This window comes from Typopeltis vanoorti, chromosome 16 (assembly GCF_054136105.1).
Source record: "Typopeltis vanoorti isolate ZY-2024b chromosome 16, IOZ_Tvanoo_1.0, whole genome shotgun sequence".
In the NCBI taxonomy this organism is placed as follows: domain Eukaryota; kingdom Metazoa; phylum Arthropoda; class Arachnida; order Uropygi; family Thelyphonidae; genus Typopeltis; species Typopeltis vanoorti.
Genome location: NC_143564.1, coordinates 25811302 through 25830702, shown reverse-complemented (window position 1 = coordinate 25830702; position 19401 = coordinate 25811302). Strand labels below are relative to the sequence as shown.

Below are 19401 nucleotides of genomic sequence, written 5' to 3'. Positions count from 1 at the left end.
GTGACTCCCTCAGCAAGCACAAATTTTAAAATTGAGTCACCATACCATATTACCTCTTTTTTCTTAGATATTAACTGACTTACCTTGTTGTTATTAATATTTTGATGCCAAGTTCAGTATTTTCCTGCCTGTTCTTGTTCTCATCCTTTTTCTTATCTGTATCCTTTCTTATCCTTATTATATCTGTATAATATTTTCAGTAGTCTGCTATTGTTCATTCAATTTAAATGTTCTATCCGTTTTTGTTTGTACTGTTTTTTGTAGTAATTAATTGGTTTTATATTCAGGGATTGTAAAATGTCTTCCTTTGTTTTATGGTCCCACTTGGTATATCCAGCTTAGTATATCAACCATAAATCTTTTCTTGACAGTAATATATAAAGAAAAGTTTGCAGACATTCCAGCATGAAAAAGATACCTTTGTATTCACAAAGAAATCTAAAATTATTAACATTCTGAGCATCCTAGATGGAGTTCAGTTTGGCGACTTCTTGAATACCTTTATTAAATAGGAAGAATGGATACTCTCAGTCAATATTTCCTCACAAAAGAGGAAATCCAATACCTACAAAAGCCAAACTAAACATGATTGAAACTGGAAGCAGATAGAACCACTTAAGATAAACAATATGTTCCTACACCTTCTTAATCAATGGCAGAAGCATATGCTAGTGGTAGTGTACTGCAGGAGATGTATTTTAAACCTGATCAGAATCCTGCACGATCGTATGTTACTCTCATTCATAAAGACAGTAAAGGGGATGGACTTACCCAAGAAGGAGTCATTATCCTTGTGGGCAACAGCATACTATTTTAACAAGTCTTATTCATTATCAATTTAAAGATGCTATTCATACGAATGCTGCATCCATTTGTCTAATGGTGCAAATATATCTATTATATTAAATAATAAAGAAACACGTAAAAACCACAGTGATATCTTTAATTAGTAAAAGGACAAATATTTCGTGCTAAAATTAATAGTACATTTTCAGTGTCTGTTACAGTAATAGGAATGGAATACAAGCAAAACGTTTGGTGGATCACCTATTAAAATGCAATTGTTACTGCGTGCTAGGAAATAATAGAAAATAACAAATTAATCTATTAAGATAAATGGTTTTTTACATAAGATAAAAGTCTCCCAGATCTTTGAAAGAGAAAGGCAGTCATTTCTATTTAAATTCGGTTGGTGTAAGATAGTGTCACAACTTTCTTTAAATAAGCGTTCATATTTGCTGCATCTATGGAGGAGAACAGCTTTATCCCACTGGACACTATGAGTAGAGTCAATACTGTGCTGTGCCAGACCAGACTTCAGAGGTTTGTTATATTCAATATAATATTGATATTCTTTTATTCTTTTTTCCAAAGAACAGCCAGTTTGTCCAAAATAAGAGACATCGCATTTGCAAGGTATTTGGTAAACTCCAGCCAAAGGTAGAGAAGACAGTTTATCCTTTGTAGAAGGTAATAAAGAAGAAATTTTTTTGATAGGAATATATGTTGGAATCAATTGATACTTTTTCAGAATTCTACCTACAGGTTCTGAGATTCCTGGAATGTACGGAATAGGAACTCTGCGAAATGTTGAACAAACTGTAGGTATTGGAACATAAGAGTCAAGTATCTGTTGGATTTGATTGGAGTTGTAATCATTTGATTCCATTAACTTTTTAATGATGGAAAGTTCTTGTTGTAAGATTATTGAGGAAGAGCAAACTTTATGTGCTCTATGAATTAGAGATTTAAAAATGCCAGATTTTTGAGACTGTGGTGCGCAGACTTTTTGTCAATATATCTGCCAGTAAATGTGGGTTTTTGAAAGATGCTTGTAGATAAGGTACGAGAAGACATTCTAGTAAGGATGTCCAAAAATGGCAAAGTACCAGAGTTTTCTTTTTCCATAGTGAATTGGATGCATGGGTGAAGGTTGTTTATCCATTGTAGGAAAGTGGAAAGTTCATCTTCAGTGTGTGGCCAAACGTTCAGTGGATCACCTATTAAAAGCATCATCGACATAACGGTACCAAAGAGATGGTTGAGGATGAATGGATGAGAACATAGTATCTTCGAATTGTTACAAATAGTAGTTTGCCCAAGGTGGAGACAGAGGACTACCCATGCTTTCTTTATTTTAATAGGTGATCCACTGAATGTTTTGCTTGTATTCCATTCCTATTACTATAACAGACACTGAAGATGTACTATTAATTTTAGTACGAAATATTTGCCCTTTTTCACAGGTTCCTCTTAAAATCGATATCTATTATATGCAAATATATCTCATAACAACCTCATCTTGCAGTTACTATCTCCTATACTCATTATGGCCACTGCATTTTGCTGGGGTTTTACACAAACTAACATTAGAGAGATGGTTGTACAATATTTTCTCAACATCATTCCTAAATATAGGAAGTAATACTTACTTCCACATGTCCGATCTGACTGCTGTCCATTTAACAATGTCTTCAACATTTCTCTTTGGAAGAAGATATAATCCAAAAGTTCTTCTATCTCTGATATAGAAGTATTATGCTTAGGCTACTCTAAGATACTCCAGATAGGCTACTTCTAAGATATCAGTAAAATACTTCAAATTTTGTTTTTAGCTTTCTTGGTTGCTGTGAAAATAGGTGGAAATCAGTTAGATGTTTTAGCCATTGCAGTTATGGCAGTTTAAACACTTTGTAGGGTGATTCGCTGCTTTACTGATAGAAATTACTTGCTGCAAAATCAAATTCTGCTAAGAATGAAAATGTAATCCATTCAGCTTGATCTGTGATATTTGAGATGGACATGATTTTGTACGTAAAATAGTGGATATCACGAGAAAATTACTGCTACCGTAGGCATTATTTGATACTTCCTACTAAGTGGGAAGTATCAAATAATCAAAATATCAACTTACTTTAAAGTGGTCTGGGACACAATCCAGGAAATGATGAGCTGATATATTGTAAGAAAAATTTACCGACTTAAAAACAGTTACATAGTCTCAGAGAGAACTTTATCAAAACATCAGCAATATCTTCTTACTTTGAATAGTCTAGGACTTTACAGAAAAAACAAAAAAAAGATGTTTCTAAAAGTTTCTTTGCTTTAATGTTATCTGGGATCTGCGGAGAGCAAGGATTATGAATGATATGTTGACTGAAATGTGTGAGGAGGTGGAAGTAATGAGTTTGAGGGACAAAGTGAGCTGTATGAGAGTGATGGACTGCATTTGAGTGGGTATGGTGTGAGTCGCTTGCAGAGACTGCTGCTGGAAGATAGAGAAGTGAATAGAGAGAATGAATCAGATCGAGAGGCGAGTGATGTGGAAAAGCAGGAGAGTAAGACAGGAGAGATTGAAGAGGTGGATATAAATGGGGAAGTGAGTGGTATGAGTATAGAAAAGGAGAAAATGGGTGTGCAAGAGGAGCAGGGAAATGGGGAGGCTCAGGTTGGACAAGGGTACACAGTGTGAGAAAGGTGGATGCTCCAAGAGGAGGTGAGAGCATGTGTAGGCAGAAAAGGAATGGAATGACCAGGGATCAAGAGGAAACAGTTGGAATTGAAAAAGGTTCTAAAATGAAGAAGCAGAAAGGGAAATGGCCCAAGTCGAGCATGGAGAGATCACATCGAATGAGTGGTATCAGTGGAACTAGCTGTAGATCCAGAAATGAGGTTGTGTTTGTATACAAATGCTACAAGTGTAAGAAACAAGGCAGATGAAATGGTTGCACTAATTGCGTCTGTTCACCCAAAGATTGTTGGAATAAGTGAGACATGGTTGGAAGAGGATGACATCCTGACAGGATGAGTATGAAGAAATGGAAGAGTATGATGTGTTTCGTGAGGATAGAAGGGGTAAAAAGGGAGGGGGAGTGCTATGCTATTGATGATAGAGAAAGAGTTATGTCCATACAAAGTAGAGATGCAAGAGGGGAAATAGTGCCAGTGTTTTTGAGTCAGTATGGTGTGAGATAGAGGTGAATGGAATCAAATACTTGGTGGGATGTTGTTATAGACCAGGTAATGTGGATGGATGGTGGTGATAGTGAAATGTATAGTCAAATTAGCCAAGCAAATAAGAAAAGGACGATCATTATGGGTGATTTTAAATATGGCAATATAGACTGGAATGATAAGATAGAAGTAAAGAAAATGAGTTTCTTGAGTTTTTGAGGGAAACTACCTCAGACAGTATGTAACAGAGGGCATGCAAGGATTGAGGGTCTTGGATTTGGTCATCTCATCAGAGGATGTAATTATAAATGAGGTGTCAAATCATCCACCAATTCGTGAGAGTGACCGTGAGGTGATTACCTGGGTGGTTGCAGCAGTGCGAGGACCCCTGTGAGAAAAGGGTATATGTGGAGCTACAAGGGGAGTGATTATGAAGAGCTCAGGAGACAGCTTGCGGGTGTAGTGAGGAATGAGGAGTTAGCTGGAAAAGAGATCAGTGCAGCTTGGGGGATTTTCAAAAACTGTATAGTAGATTCAATGTCTAAATGTATTCCAAGGGTGAGAAGGTTAAATAAGGTAGGTGTGAGATGGATGAATAAAGAGATTAAGCATGCGATACAGAGAAAAAGGGCATTGTGGAGGCAGCATAAGAGAAGTGGAAATAACCAATTCCATGAGGTCTACAAAGACCAAGCAACTGTCACTGTCTACATGTCAGTGTCCAAGAGGACACTGACATGTAGAAGTAGGGAGATTCTTGTTCCGTTGTATAAGGCTTTGATTAGGCCACACATGGACTATTGTGCCCAGATTTGGTCACCGGGTTTTCAGAAGGATGAAGAGATGTTGGAAAGGGTCCAAAGGCGACTGACTAAGGTAGTTGCTGACCTCTGGAATGTCAAGTATGAGGAAAGATTGAGAAGATGTAACTTGCAGAGTCTGGTGGACAGGAGGAAGAGGGGAGATATGATAGAGACCTACAAGTTGGTAAGGGGTTGTTATAGGATCAATGGTGGATAAGTTCTACAGAGAATAGTGGGAGATCAGGGGAGAACCAGAGGTCATCCCTGGAAACTGTATAAAGAGGGTGTGAGTAGGGGAGTGAGAGGCAGGTTTTTTTCGTGCAGAATTGGGAATGATTGGAATGCCTTGCCTGAGAGTGTGGTGTCTGCAAGGTGTTTGAATGTGTTTAAGACATGGAACGATGAGATGTATGTGTGATGAAAGGACCTCCCAGATGAGTCTTTGACTCCATGAGGTCTCTGGGTAATATTCTTCTTCTTCCTCTGCAGCTTCTCCCACTTAAGTGGGGTCACTGTTGATGATGCATCTCCTCCTGTCTTGGGCTGTCACCACATCCAAGTTCTTCATCCTCAAGTTCTCTTCTACCAGCTCCCTCCATCTCTTCTTTGGCTGCCCACGCTTCCTCCTTCCTTGCACATCCATCTACATGACCCTTCTTCCCACATATTTGACCTCCCTCCTCATCACATGACCAAACCATCTCAACCTTGCCTCCTGTTTTTTCTCTCCTAAGTTCGTAACTTTCACTGTTCTCCTCACATAGTCATTTCTGAGACGATCCTTTCTGGTCACACTGCACATGTACCTAAGCATGCTCATCTCTGCTATTTCCATCCTGCTGATGTTATTTTTCCTCAGGGCCACAGTTTCTATAGGATACGTCATAGCTGGCCTCACTACTGTCCTATAGAATATGTAATATGTAATAATAATAATAATAATTACAGATATAGGACAAGTTACTGATAATCAGATGGTCAAATGCATCACCATCTTCCATGGTTCATCTGCTGTACCTCTGCAGCAGAATCTTATATAAGGATGAACTACTTCTTTTAATTAAAGATACCAAGAAATTATATACTTGGTTTAATTCTTTATCCAAGTGTAAGCAAACAAAGTTTGCACCTGAAGTATCTTCAGGACTGGGACAACTTATGGTAAAGGTGGTATGACTTCACAACACTACACAGACCGGTTTCAACCTTTCTTGTGGTCTCATCAGTGGGAGACAGACTCAGAGGCGATACCAAGGTTGAAGTAACGAAGAAGTCATATTTTTCTGTATGAGTTTCCAAAAGATGTCACACCTTATTATTATTATTATAATACTCTGGATTAGAGATAGATAGTTGTTGAAAATTTTTCCATTTGGTTATACTATAAATAAAAGGTACCAAGAAATTATAGACTTGGTTTTATCCTTGATCCAAGTGAAAGCAAACAAAGTTTGCCCCCAGTCCTGAAAATACTTCAGGTGCAAACTTTGTTTGCTTACACTTGGATAAAGGATTAAACCAAGTATATAATTTCTTGGTATCTTTATAGTATAACCAAGTGAAAAACTTCCAACAATGAACTACTTCTTATTTATCAAAGGGCAATTATCATTGCCCTTTGACAAAGTTCTGTGTTAAGAGTCACACTGTTTCTTGTCAAAGTTAACTTGATAACAGAATCGTTTCCTCTTGTCATAAGTAATATCCTTTGGATAACCTCACCATCTTTTGGCATTCATGCAGTGTGAGGATCATACAAAAGACAGCTGCTACACAAACCATTAATTGTCTTTTTACTTGAACATTTGCAAATGAGATTAAATTCTCACCACAGAAGACCACTTTTGTGTACTTTTATCACAAATATCATCTTCATTCCAAGCCACAACTAAGACAAATGATAATTACAGTAGTGGCAAAGTTCTTGGGACTCAGATTTAGTAAAAAGTTATCTTTTCAAAGCCATCTATGCCAGCTGAGAGATAGGTGCTGGAGAGCAGAGAGTCTCACTCACTTGGAGCACAGACTGATGTTCTTTGCTCTAGCTATACTGAGCACTTACCAGATTAAGAGACTGAATTATGGATCTCAAGTTTCAGCCTCTCTCTGAGATAGCACATTCTGCAAGTTGATTGGGAGGAAGTTATCATGCAGTGAACTAGACGAATGAAGAAGCTAAAATAAATGGAAATGCAGTATACTAATTGGTTGAAGTTGTGAAACACCTATGAATAAGTAGCCCACCTTAATAAAGTGTAGGACCTCCTTTCACTGTGATGACTGCAGCAATCCTACAGGGCTTACTTTCTACAAGTGTACACTAGCATTAGATGGGAATTTTGAACCATTCATCCTTTAGGCATGTAATGAGGTCCTGGACTGTTGTGGAGAAGACATCCCTTGACTTCACCAAGCACTCCAGTTCATCCCATAGATGTTTAGTAGGATTGAGATCAAGACTCTGTGGAGATTAGTCAATTGTAGTGATATTCATGTCCACAAACCAAGCAGTTACAGCAGCAGCCTTATGACACAGTGCATTGTTTTGCTGAAAGAGACAATGGTCATCTCCATAGAAACACCAAGTAGGAACCATTGCATTGTCTGAGTGTTCAGATACCTCTCAGAGTTTAGTGTTCATGGCACCACAAACATAGGTCTGAGGCCTATCTAGGAAAAATGGGACTAAACCATCACTCTGTCATCTCTAAACTTCATAGTTGAGGTTACGCACTCTGGTGAGATATGTTCACCAGGCATCTGCAACACCACACCTGTCAATCTGCTCAGTAGAGGGTGTAGCATGATTCGTCACTCCATAACCCAGATTTTCAAGCTTACGCATCCCATTATACACACTCTTTGCACCACTAAAGATGATGCTTTAGTGGTGCAAATTTTTTGAGGCTTTTTCTAAAGCCTCAAAAAATTCCTCCACTTCTATCTTAGTAGAACCTCCTGTGGGACCTTAGGCACAAATAAGTCTCATTGTCCAGTTCCCCATTCTCATATTTGCCCACATTACTCTACTTGAGACTGCCTGCTATTCAAGAAGATTAGCCTCGTATTTTGTGTTGAATACTATGGCTACTCCTTCTTTTCCTTGATTGTCATTGCCTGAATATAACATTTTGTATTTATTGCTCAGAAAGATCTCACCAGTTTATGTCTTTTTTGTTTCAGTCACCCCTAATATGTTGATCTGGTACTTATCTAATTCCTTTTTAGTACTTATCTAATTATTTTTCAGTGTATACATATATATATATATATATATATATATATATATATATACTAAAACTATATGCTAAAAATCACAAATTTAAGTTTAAATTGTCTCTAATCCATTGTATTGCATCTGCGGTAGCCTGGAATAGGTCCGTCATTGTGTCCTGAAAACCCCGTAGTGGGGAGTCCTGAATAATGTGATTGACTGTCTGTTGATCAGCACCACAGTTACATGTTGGAGATTGATGCAGGCCTCACTTGTACATTATGATAGCACATCTAGCATGGCCTGTCCTCAGCTGGTTGAGTGTCCTTCATTGCTTTGCTGTCTGGACAGAACAAAGCCAGGGGGCATGTGTTGTGGGGTCTGTAATGAGGTCTCTATTTTTTATTGTTGAAGTAAGCTAGTGATTCTTCCATTCAGTTTCAGGAGAATATGTATCTGGTTCCTGATTTTTTAAAAATCAGGTGGTGGATTTTGGAGGTTCTTATTGATGGGTAAGTTGTTATTTCCCATACATTTTATCCACTCTCTGTTAACGGCAGCTTTCCTCCTTATGCCTGGTAGTATTATGTTAGAGACTGTTGGTAGCCACTCAACAGGTGTACAGTATTCTTGTGCAGAATACTGTGCTCTACACTGGAGCACAGTATTCTTGGTTATACACTAGTGCATGGGTAGCAGATTTTAAAGTGTTGGCTCCTGACCCCCTCCCCCTGAACACACAAGCTTCTTGATGATATTATTCCTAGATTTTAGCTTTTGGCAAAAATTTTCCAGGTGTTTCTTGAAGGTTAAAGAACAATCTAAGGTGACTCTGAGATATTTTGGGTTGGGGTTGTGCTTCAAAGTCTCCCCTCTGAATGAGACCTTCAGCCATTTATCAGCTTGATGATTGGTCAAGTGAAATATGAAAACTTCAGTCTTAGAGGGATTTGGTCAAAAATGGCATTTGGTGTAATAGTTGTACAGAAGTTCAAGGTTGGAACCGAGCACAGTCTCGGCCTCTTTCATGAGTTTAGTCAGAGTTGCCAATGCCAGATCATCTGCATAAGTGAAATTTTGTGGCATGTCCCTAATGTATAAATTAAAGAGGAGCAGAGATAGCACAGAGCCCCTGTGGTAGTCCATTTTTTAGTACGTTAAAGGGAGTATTTTTATCATTCAGTTGTACCTTCAATTTGCACTTTGATGTCATGCACTTTAGGATGCAGTGGACAGATTGCAGTATACTGAGGTTTTAAGGCCTTTTCGGAAACCAGCTTCTATATGTGTAGTAAGAGCAAGTACTTGGTCACAGCAGCTGTAAGAGTCTCTGAATCCAGCTTGTTCATTTCGTGCTGTGGCAATAATCAATGGGTAAATTCGATTATAGAGTAATTGTTCAAAAACTTTATAGGGAATACTTAGTAAAGATATTGGTCAGTAGTTTGCTCATGGACGTCAAAGGATGTGCAAAGAAGTCCATTGACTTCTTTGCACACAGTGTATAATTTATGAATAAATATTGGAAGTTTTTTTTCCCACTTGGTTAGAATATAATAAATTTAGTTTAATCCTTTATCCAAGTGTAAGCAAACAAAGTTTGCTCCTGAAGTATCTTCAGGACTGAGGTAACTCGTGGTAAACGTGGACCAAGCTCTCATCACTCCTTGTCTTAGTATCTCCCATAATGTAAAGCACATCTCCTTGCAGATATGTATAATGCTATGCATTAAGGGAAGAGCCACTACCCAGACTGGTTTCAACCTTTATTGAATGTTCAAGTCCAGTTGGATGGCGGCTCTACCCCGTGGTAGGCTCACCCCACCACCGAGCAGAGCTGCTCATTTGCTCATATGTCATCTGAGGGGTAACAGCAACAGCCGTGCCTCAGTTAACTTCATGGGCTACAGCATTACCATTCATTAACCCCCCCCCCCTTCCCCCAGGACTTGAGTGACAGCAACAGCCGAGCCTCAGTTAAAACTTCATGGGCTACAGCATTGCCATTCATCACTCAAGCTTCCAACCGGTTTCGACCTTTATTGAGGTCTCGTCAGTGGGAACCAGACCCAGAGGTGGTGATACTAAGGTGGAAACAATGGAGAAGTCATATTTACCTGTATGAGTTGCCAAAAGGTGTCTCACCTTATTATTAAATTACTTTGGATTTAGAGAAAGATGTTGGAAGTTTTTTTTTCCTCCAAGATGTTGGAAGTTTTGTTTGCTTACACTTGGATAAAGGATTAAACTAAATTTCTTATAGTCTAACCAAGTGGGAAAAAAACCTCCAACATCTTTGTCTAAATCCAGAGTAATTTAATAATAAGGTGAGACAGCTTTTGGCAACTCATATAGGTAAATATGACTTCTCCATTGCTTCCACCTTAGTATCACCACCTCTGGATCTGCGTTCCACTGATGAGATCTCAATAAAGGTCAAAACCAATTGGAAGCTTGGGTGATGAATGGCAATGCTGTAGCCCATGAAGTTTTAACTGAGGCTTGGCTGTTGCTGTCACCAGGTCCTGTGTGTGTGTGGGGGGAGGAATGAATGGCAATGCTGTAGCCCATGAAGTTTACTGAGGCATGGCTGTTGCTGTCACCCTTCAGATGACATATGAACAAAAGAGTGGCTCTGCTTGGTGGTTCGGTGAGCCTGCCATGGGATAGAACCAATGCTGAGAGTTCTTCTCAGTTGCAGGGTGAGCCTGTTACTGAGGGGGAACAACACTGAGTTTTTGGAGTTTGACCTGTACTTGAACATTCAATAAAGGTCGAAACTGGTCTGTGTAGTGGCCCTCCCCTCAATACATAGCATTATACATGTCTGCAAGGAGATGTGTTTTGCATTATGGGAGATACTAAGACAAGGAGTGATAAGAGTTTGGTCCACCTTTACCACAAGTTGCCTCAGTCCTGAAGATACTTCAGGTGCAAACTTTGTTTACTTACACTTGGATAAAGGATTAAACTAAATTTATTATGAATAAATAGAAGTATTATAAGTTATTTTTTCCACATATTACATTTACTTTTTTTTTGTGATAGTATATGGAAGAAAATCAAAAGTCTTGTCTCATATGAGATAATTTTGCTCACTGAGACTCAAAATTCATGAATTTGATATTTTTCTTGTATCCATGTTTTTAATTATTTTAATTTATAAAAAAAAAAGATGCAGGTAAATATAAATATCATAATTTCATAATTTTAGGCTATCATACAGTTTAAGTCTCTAGCTGACCAGATACAAAAAAATGGACATGATTTGGAACATTGTTTTCAAGTTCTGTCTTCATCCAAACTATTTCAATTTTCTGTATTACAACAACAAGGAAGTCTTTGTTCCTGTAAGGTAAGGAAGTTTTAATGAATTGTTAACTAAAAATATATGAAGTAAATGAAAGTATTATAATGAAAAATAATAATATTTATTTAAATATTAATTTAAATTTAAATTTTAAATAAATAATAAAAATAATAATTACTCATTACTATTGCTGTTATACAGACATCCCCACGGAGTTTGAAGATTCATCATGGAAGACCAGCACAACTTATTACTTACACAATACCTATCACACATCTTGATAAACTCATTCTCTGAAAGAATACCCACAACTGGTGTCAATGCAATCATTCCTAATTCATCTACTCTCATGCCATTACTAATGACACGTTCACAAATATTCTAAAGGTGATCCAGAGTTCTCTCTCACTTCTCTAGCCATGTATTAAAATTTTCATCTGCATGATTTTTTTACTCCCTTTACTCCCTATTTTTTTACCCCCAGACTAAGCCAAAGATTATGGTATAATAATATCAACAGAAAAATCAAAAACTATGGCCTTTAAAGGACAAGATCAAACAAGAAATAAAATAGTAATAGATAACAAGATCTTAGAACAGGTGAATTCATTTAACTACCTAGGATGTATGATCACATATGAAAATTAAAAAGATATAAACGTAAAAATTGCAAAATATTTAAAAATAACAGGTGTAATTAACTCTATATTTAAACCAAACCTAGTTCAAAAACAAACCAGACTAAAAGTATACAATACATTAGCCCTACCAGTCTTAATGTATGGAAGGAAATCTGGACAATAAAACAAAAAGTCAAACAAAGATTAAGAACAGCACAAATGAAGTTTATGAGAAAAACTGCAAAGTATATCCTATTTGATCACAAAAGAAATGAAGAAATTGTGAAAGAATTAAACCAAGAACCAGTAATGGAAAAAATTAAAAAATATAAATATAAATGGATGGAACATGTTCAAAGAATGAAAACAGAAAGATTACCAAAACAAGCCTTAAAGTACAAGCCATTAGGAAAAAGAAAACCAGGACGTTCTCTTAAACGATTCAACGATGACTTCTAAGGCCGGAACAGGCCATGATAGGCCTAAATCCTTGATACACATGATGATGATGATGATTTTTTTACTCCCCTTTAGTAACATATGATTTTATCATATTCCATTTCTTCTGCCTATCACTCAAATCTTAGTAAGCTAAAAACCTTTATGATGATACTGCATTCCACATACCTGTCATCAGTTTGTCTTTAAATCATGTTAACTACTTCCTCATCCCCATTTCAAAACCGTTTAAATACATATAATAAATAACACACTACTTATTAGTTTGTTGCTTAATACCCAAGTAATTCTTTCAACTATTTTGCTAACTGTTGCAGTTTCTCCATCATCTCTCTCTCTCTCTCTTACATCACCTCCACGTTCCTAGTCTGATCACCTTCATGTAATCCAGTTCTGTTTATTGTTAATACATAGCTTCTAATCTCTTTGTATCAAAGAACACGACCTTTCATTTTTACACATTGAACTGAAAATCATGTTTCTTTGCTTACTCTCTTGATCTACATGTGTGTAAGAATTGTAACCTAGCATTGTATGTGAGTTGCCTTTTCACTTTTGAATCATCATCAGATCAATTCTTCTATTATATTAAATAGATTTGGTATGATCATACACCAAAAAAACATGATGCAAACCTCATTCATGCCCAAAGTCTGTGAGACTGCATATCGATGGTGGCACATACAACATCGAACAGAAACGCTGCCGCTGCTCGTTCCAAATCCACCTAAGCTGGTGATGCTGGATATCATTTCTTGCAGGCTATTCTCTCAAGCTCTGACCACAATTTGAAGTCCAGCAGATTCAGATCATGACTTCCAGATGGCCAATCAGATGGTGACAAGGCAAAGACCACACAACAGTGTGGTCTTTGCCTTGTATGCAATGGCTGAGTCCTGTTGGAAGGTCCACTCTCTGTCATGAAACAAGGTGTTGTTCAGGACCATACCACAGGTTCCAGCACAGTGTCTTGACACACTTTGGAGGAAGTTTTGATCCCTTTCTCAGAGAAATGCAACTTTGATACATCACCCCCCCCCCTCCAAATCATCACTGATGTGGGTGATGACCTCTCTGAATCCTGTGTGCTATGGCACATGTGCTGTGCAACCATCAAAGATATATATTCCAGATCATTTTGGCTGTTAAATGACTCTTCAATGGTAAAAATCTTCTTATCTGTGAAGATGATATCTCTGTGTTTTTTGTTTGCCTACCATCATAGAATTGCCTTTGATTTTATCACCCTCCCATATAAGCTGTGGTGTTAGGAAGTGTTGTTGTGTCATGAATAAACTAAGAAATGTTTTAAAATGAATTATTCAGGACATAACTTTAATTTAACTTAGGCAGAGAATGTGGAATGTTGGCAATAGAATAAAAAGATACCTTTATGAATACAAATCAATTTAAGAACAAGGAATTGTATAAAATTGTATAAAATGCTTGTAAGATATAATCTGTAATGCGTGTGGGCAAGGTATAGACATCAATGTAAGCTATTAAATCTACTTAAGAGCCCCATTTCATGTACTAAAGTAGCAAAGCCTGTGAGCCAGAGTTCAAAGGTCACTGTTAACATTATGCGTAACACCGTCCTGTATTACGCATACAAAAAGGGGGGGAAGGTACTTACTGGAAAGAGAAACTAAAGTGCTTTCCAAGAAGAGCAAAACAAGTGCACGTGCGATGAAATAGAGGGAGCTGAATCGAATGGCGAAATCCATGTGATCGCATTAGCGGGCATCGCGATGGCCGAGAAATACCGAGAAGAGAAAGAAAATAAAAAGGCCATGCAAACCCCATCCGAGGCTTTTTTTGGGTTCCTGGTTCCTGACCTCTCTGACATAGGTCCATTCCGCTCCGTCGGAGAAGTTCCTGGCTGGCTGTGGAAGGCATTGGTTCATCTGTCGCAGCATTTGGAATGGGCCAAGCTATTTCCTTGGACTAGGATAGCTGTGCGTTGTCGTGCGACGGAGGAACCAAGTAGATGCCATCCATTTCAGGCGATGTTCCCGTGCCACCTCCTTTCTTTCCTGTTGAGATTCCATTCATATGGCCAATCAAAGGGAATCAAATAGTAAGCTGAGCGAGAAGGCCTTGATGACCAGACAAAGCAAGAAGAAAGACATAGCATCCAATCAGGGACGGTAAAGTAGACGTTTGTTTTTGTGAATTCCAGTCATAAAAGAATGTGATCCCCTCAGAGAATTTGTGAAATGGACTAATGTTATGGAACTCTAAGAGTTATCTAAGATTTGGCTCAGGCCCTTTTAATTAAGAATTGTCTGCCCAACAAGGACAGGTTTATCTCTGTATGAGCAAATAGTAATGTGTAAAGTAGTATAACTAATGACCACGTGTGTATAGAAGGAATGGCAGTTGCCTAAGAAATAATGTTAAATTGCTCATAGTAGTGGTCCAAGCAGGTCAATTTGTGTCTTTAGTAGAATTAGTATTCAACCTATGACTTTACTTGAGAATATTTCAGATATTATATTAGTAATGCTTACTTGTATAATCTCTCAAGTTTATTAAAATGTTTCCTTTAAGTACCTGCCTGATCTGTTATTATCTTATGAATTCAAACAGCTGCTCATAAAACATTGACAAACTTAGCGGGATGAACCCACGTGTATGAATAAATAAAGCGAGCCATGACTGTATGAAAGAGATTAGTAAACAGAAATATAAAGTTTATTTTAGTCTAGTCATCATGTATCATTCGGAGAGAGCCATCCTGGGTAAGAGTCCCATCTATCCCAGGTATTAGCTGGCGCAGTTATAATATAAATTTTGTTAATGCTTATCGGGTGAACTCTATCAGAATGTTGCGTGATTAAACTATAGGGAGGCCAATAGGACTGCTTATTAATAAGGGGAAAAGAATTTAGTAGAGAATAAATGGCATACAGAGCATGTAAGGAAGGAAAGTAAATGAAATAAATAAAAGTAAAATAAGGGTAAAATAATAAAAGAGAGAGAGAGAGAGAGTAACAAAAAAAATAACAGTGTCCAGTAGAAAATGATGATAGACTCTTATCTCAGTTCAGCAGTTAGCACACATGACATTGTTCTCTGTGAAAAGTTCATCGCTCTCTCTCTCTCTCTCACAACATCACTTTCTGCTTTCTCACAGGATTATGATGAAGATGTGCCTTCACAGCCCCTCACAAGCTGCCTAACAGCATTGTCGACCTGTTCTTTGGCAGTCAGATACATCTTCTGTATTATTATAATAATTAATAGTCTGATACACAAACAACCTACTGATCCTGAGTGTTTTTTAGCTTATTGAAAATAACATGTAGCTGCATTCCAACCTTGTGAAGTGCTAATACAGCTGCATGGTTCTCATAATCTCCCCAATTGTTACATATAGCTAGACAACTTTCTCTCTACTGATAAATATGTGAATGTTGGCTGTACACATTGCCCCTAATGAAACTGGGTTTGTGCAGTTCTTTGAGCAGCATGAGGATGTGCAGAAGCTATAGCAGTATTTATGACAAGACTGTGCACATATTTACTGGGATACGGGTTGTAATGGTCAAACAACAACTTAATTGCTTGTGACCTATAGTCACAATAATGTTATGTGCTGCTTCTGCCATACTGCTTGTAACTGTTCATCACCATTGTATGCTAATTTCTCATTGAGATCCCATCTTCATCACCACTGTAACAAAAGTAGATGCTGGTAACAGGATAGTAGCACAAACAAATAAGTTTAATGAGACAACTGGTTTACAGTAAATGTTAGTGATAAAGTATAACTTGGCATGTATAATATGACTCACAATCATATACAGTTCACATACAGTCATCATATTATCACACAACAGTTGACTGACAGTTGACAGTTCCTGTCTTCTATACTCCATTACGGCACTCTTGACAGGCTTATATATATATATATATATATATATATATATATATATATATATATATATATATATATACACCTTCCTGTCTTAGGCTGTCACCACATCCAAGTTCTTCATCTTCAAGTGCTCTTCTACCAGCTCCCTCCATCTCTTCTTTGACCGCCCATGCTTCTGCCTTCCTTGCACATCCATCTGCATGACCCTTCTTCCCACATATTCGTCCTCCCTCCTCATCACATGACCAAACCATCTTAACCTTGCCTCCTGTATTTTCGCTCCTAAGTTCGTAACTTTCACTGTTTCCCCTGACATAGTCATTTCTCAGACGATCCTTTCTGGTCACACCGCAGATCCACCTAAGCATTCTCATCTCTGCTACTTCCATCCTACTGATGTTATTTTTCCTCAGGGCTGCAGTTTCTATAGCATATGTCATAGCTGGCCTCACTACTGTCCTATAAATTTTGCCTTTCAGATTGATCGGCACCCTCTTATCACATAACACTCCAGCCATCTCCCTCCAATTCCTCCAACCTGCTTGTATCCTGCATCCCACTTCCTTCTTAGCTCCTCCATCTTCTTCCACTGTTGAACCTAAGTATTTAAAGTCTCTCACCTTCCTGATGACATTTCCTTCCAGCTCCAGATCTGTCTCCTGGCCGCCGCCGCCACCCACTGCGCAACACATATACTCTGTCTTACTTCTGCTCAGTCTCATACCTCTCTCTTCCAGTACTTTTCTCCATCTTTCCAGTTTAGTTCCCGCTTCTTCTCTTGAATCTACACACAGCAAGATGTCATCTGCATACAACATTGTCCAAGGCGCATCTTCTCTCACCTCCTCTGTTACCACCTCCATCACAATATTAAACAGAAACGGACTTAATGCTGACCCTTGATGCAAGCCAACTGTTACTTGAAAACTTTCTGTCTGTCCCAAACAGGTCCGAACACTTGTCTTCACATTTCTGTACATTTCCCGCACCAACCTGACATATTTCTCTGGCACCTTCTTCTCCCTCATACCCCTCCAGACTTCTTGCCTTGGCACTCTATCGTATGCTTTCTCCAGATCAATAAATACCAGATGTAGCACCCTTTGTTTCTCTCGATATTTTTCCATCATCTGTCGTAACCCAAAGATATCAGAGATCTTTCTGAGCAATAAATACAAAATATTATATTCAGGCAATGACACTCAAGGAAAAGAAGGAGTAGCCATAGTATTCAACACTAAATACGAGGCTAATTTTCTTGAATGGCAGGCAGTCTCAAGTAGAGTGATGTGGGCAAATATGAGAACGGGGAACTGGACAATGAGACTTATTTGTGCCTATGGTCCCACAGAAGATTCTACTAAGGTAGAAGCGGAGGAATTTTTTGAGTCTTTAGAGAAAGCAACTGACTCAATGAAAAAGGAAAAGTTGGTCCTTGTTGGAGATCTAAATAGCATAGTAGAAAATGATTGTCAGACATACAAAAATATTTTGGGAAAATTTGGAGAAAAGAGCAAAGCTAATAATAATGGCAAATCCCTGTTGGATTTCTGCTCAGGATATGGACTGGTTATTACTAATACCATGTTCCAACATAAAAATGTGCACAAATTCACATGGAGAGAAGAGGCAAGGAATAAGAAAAGTCTCATTGACTGTGTTAGTGATGATAGTGATCTTTTCTCCATGGTTCAGGACACCAGGGAGAAAAGGGGATTTGAAATTGGAAGTGATCACTATTTAGTCTTCAGCAGGATAAAATTGAATTTCACATTGAAAAGAATAACATGTAAGAAAGTTTTAAAGCGAATTAAAGTTGAGCAGCTCTCAGATGTGAGCTGTAGACTAAAATACACAAAGATTATTGAACAATAAATGAAAGAGTTTGAGAACAGGAACCAAACCTCGGAGATTCAGTGGCAAGCCTTGAAGCAAACACTGATTAATTCAGCCACAGAGGCATGTAGTGAGGTTGTCTGCAAGAATAGAAAAATCAGAACTCCATGGTGGACACAGGAAGTTAAAGAGGCAGTGAAAGAAAACAAGAAAGCATATCAAAAGTTCCTGACAAATAAGTCAGCTTGTGCTCTTAGAGAATACAGAGACAAATGTAAGAAAGCTAAATACTGTGTAAAACTGGCTAAACAAAAGTCATGGGAGGACTTTGGCAAGAACATAGAAAATAAATATCTAGTAGGTGGCAAACTATTCTGGATGTTGTTGAAGAAACTTAGAAATAGAGGAAAGGGTGCTGTAAAAGGAGTTAGAGATGATAAAGGTGAAATGAAAACGGGAGAAAATGATACCCTTGAAGTATTATTATTACTATTATTACGGGCAACTCCAGGGAGTCATTGGACTCATCGAGGGAGGCCCCAAATCATATTCATCACAACTATTTGACATTCATACAGTATCTATCATACCTCACCTTAAACTCATTCACTGTCACAGCATCCACCACAGACTCAGGGAGCGCATTCCACTCATTCACTACTCTAAAAGTAAAGAACCCAGCTCTAACACCTTTACTAACCACAGTTTTGCCCAGTTTCCATGGATGTCCCCTAGTCCTCCCACAACCAGCCCTGTTCTCAAAAATATCTTCTGAATTAATTTTATAGAAACCCTTCAGTAATTTGAAGGTCTCAATCATATCTCCCCTCCTCCGCCTATCAACCAATTTTTGCAACCCACAAATCCTCAACCTGTTCTCATACGGTTCATTCCACAGACCTGCTATCATCTTGGTCACTCGCCTCTGGATCCTCTCCACCTCCTCCCCATCAAGAAGAAACCTAGGTGACCAAATCTGAGCACAGTAGTCTAGATGGGGTCTTATCAAGGCTCGATACAGAGGAACAATAACCTGCTTGTCTCTGCTTGTCATCGTATTCTTCAGCAACCAAGTGATTTGATGAGCTGTTTTGGTCACTTTTGCAATGTGTCCCCTAAATTTCAATTCCTTATCTACCAACACTCCTAAATCTCGTGCCTCATCAATTTCCTGGAGCACGGTTCCACCAATGCAGTAAACTGCCGCCAATCTTTTCACCCCAAAATGCATAACCTTACATTTTGCCACATTAAACTGACATCCATTCTCCTTAGCCCAGACCTCCAATCTATCCAAATCATCCTGCAAAATTTTGACGTCA

At 38.2% G+C, this 19401-nt stretch overlaps 1 protein-coding gene across 1 annotated transcript in view; it reads left to right on the top strand.

The window, feature by feature from the left end:
- Positions 1-19401, top strand: part of Dhc98D (Dynein heavy chain at 89D) — a 1285966-nt gene that overhangs the window by 164384 nt on the left and 1102181 nt on the right. Inside the window, exon 11 of the mRNA XM_090406627.1 lies at positions 11186-11326. Coding sequence (XP_090262753.1) covers positions 11186-11326 — 141 coding nt within the window. The remainder of the gene's footprint in view (positions 1-11185; positions 11327-19401) is intronic.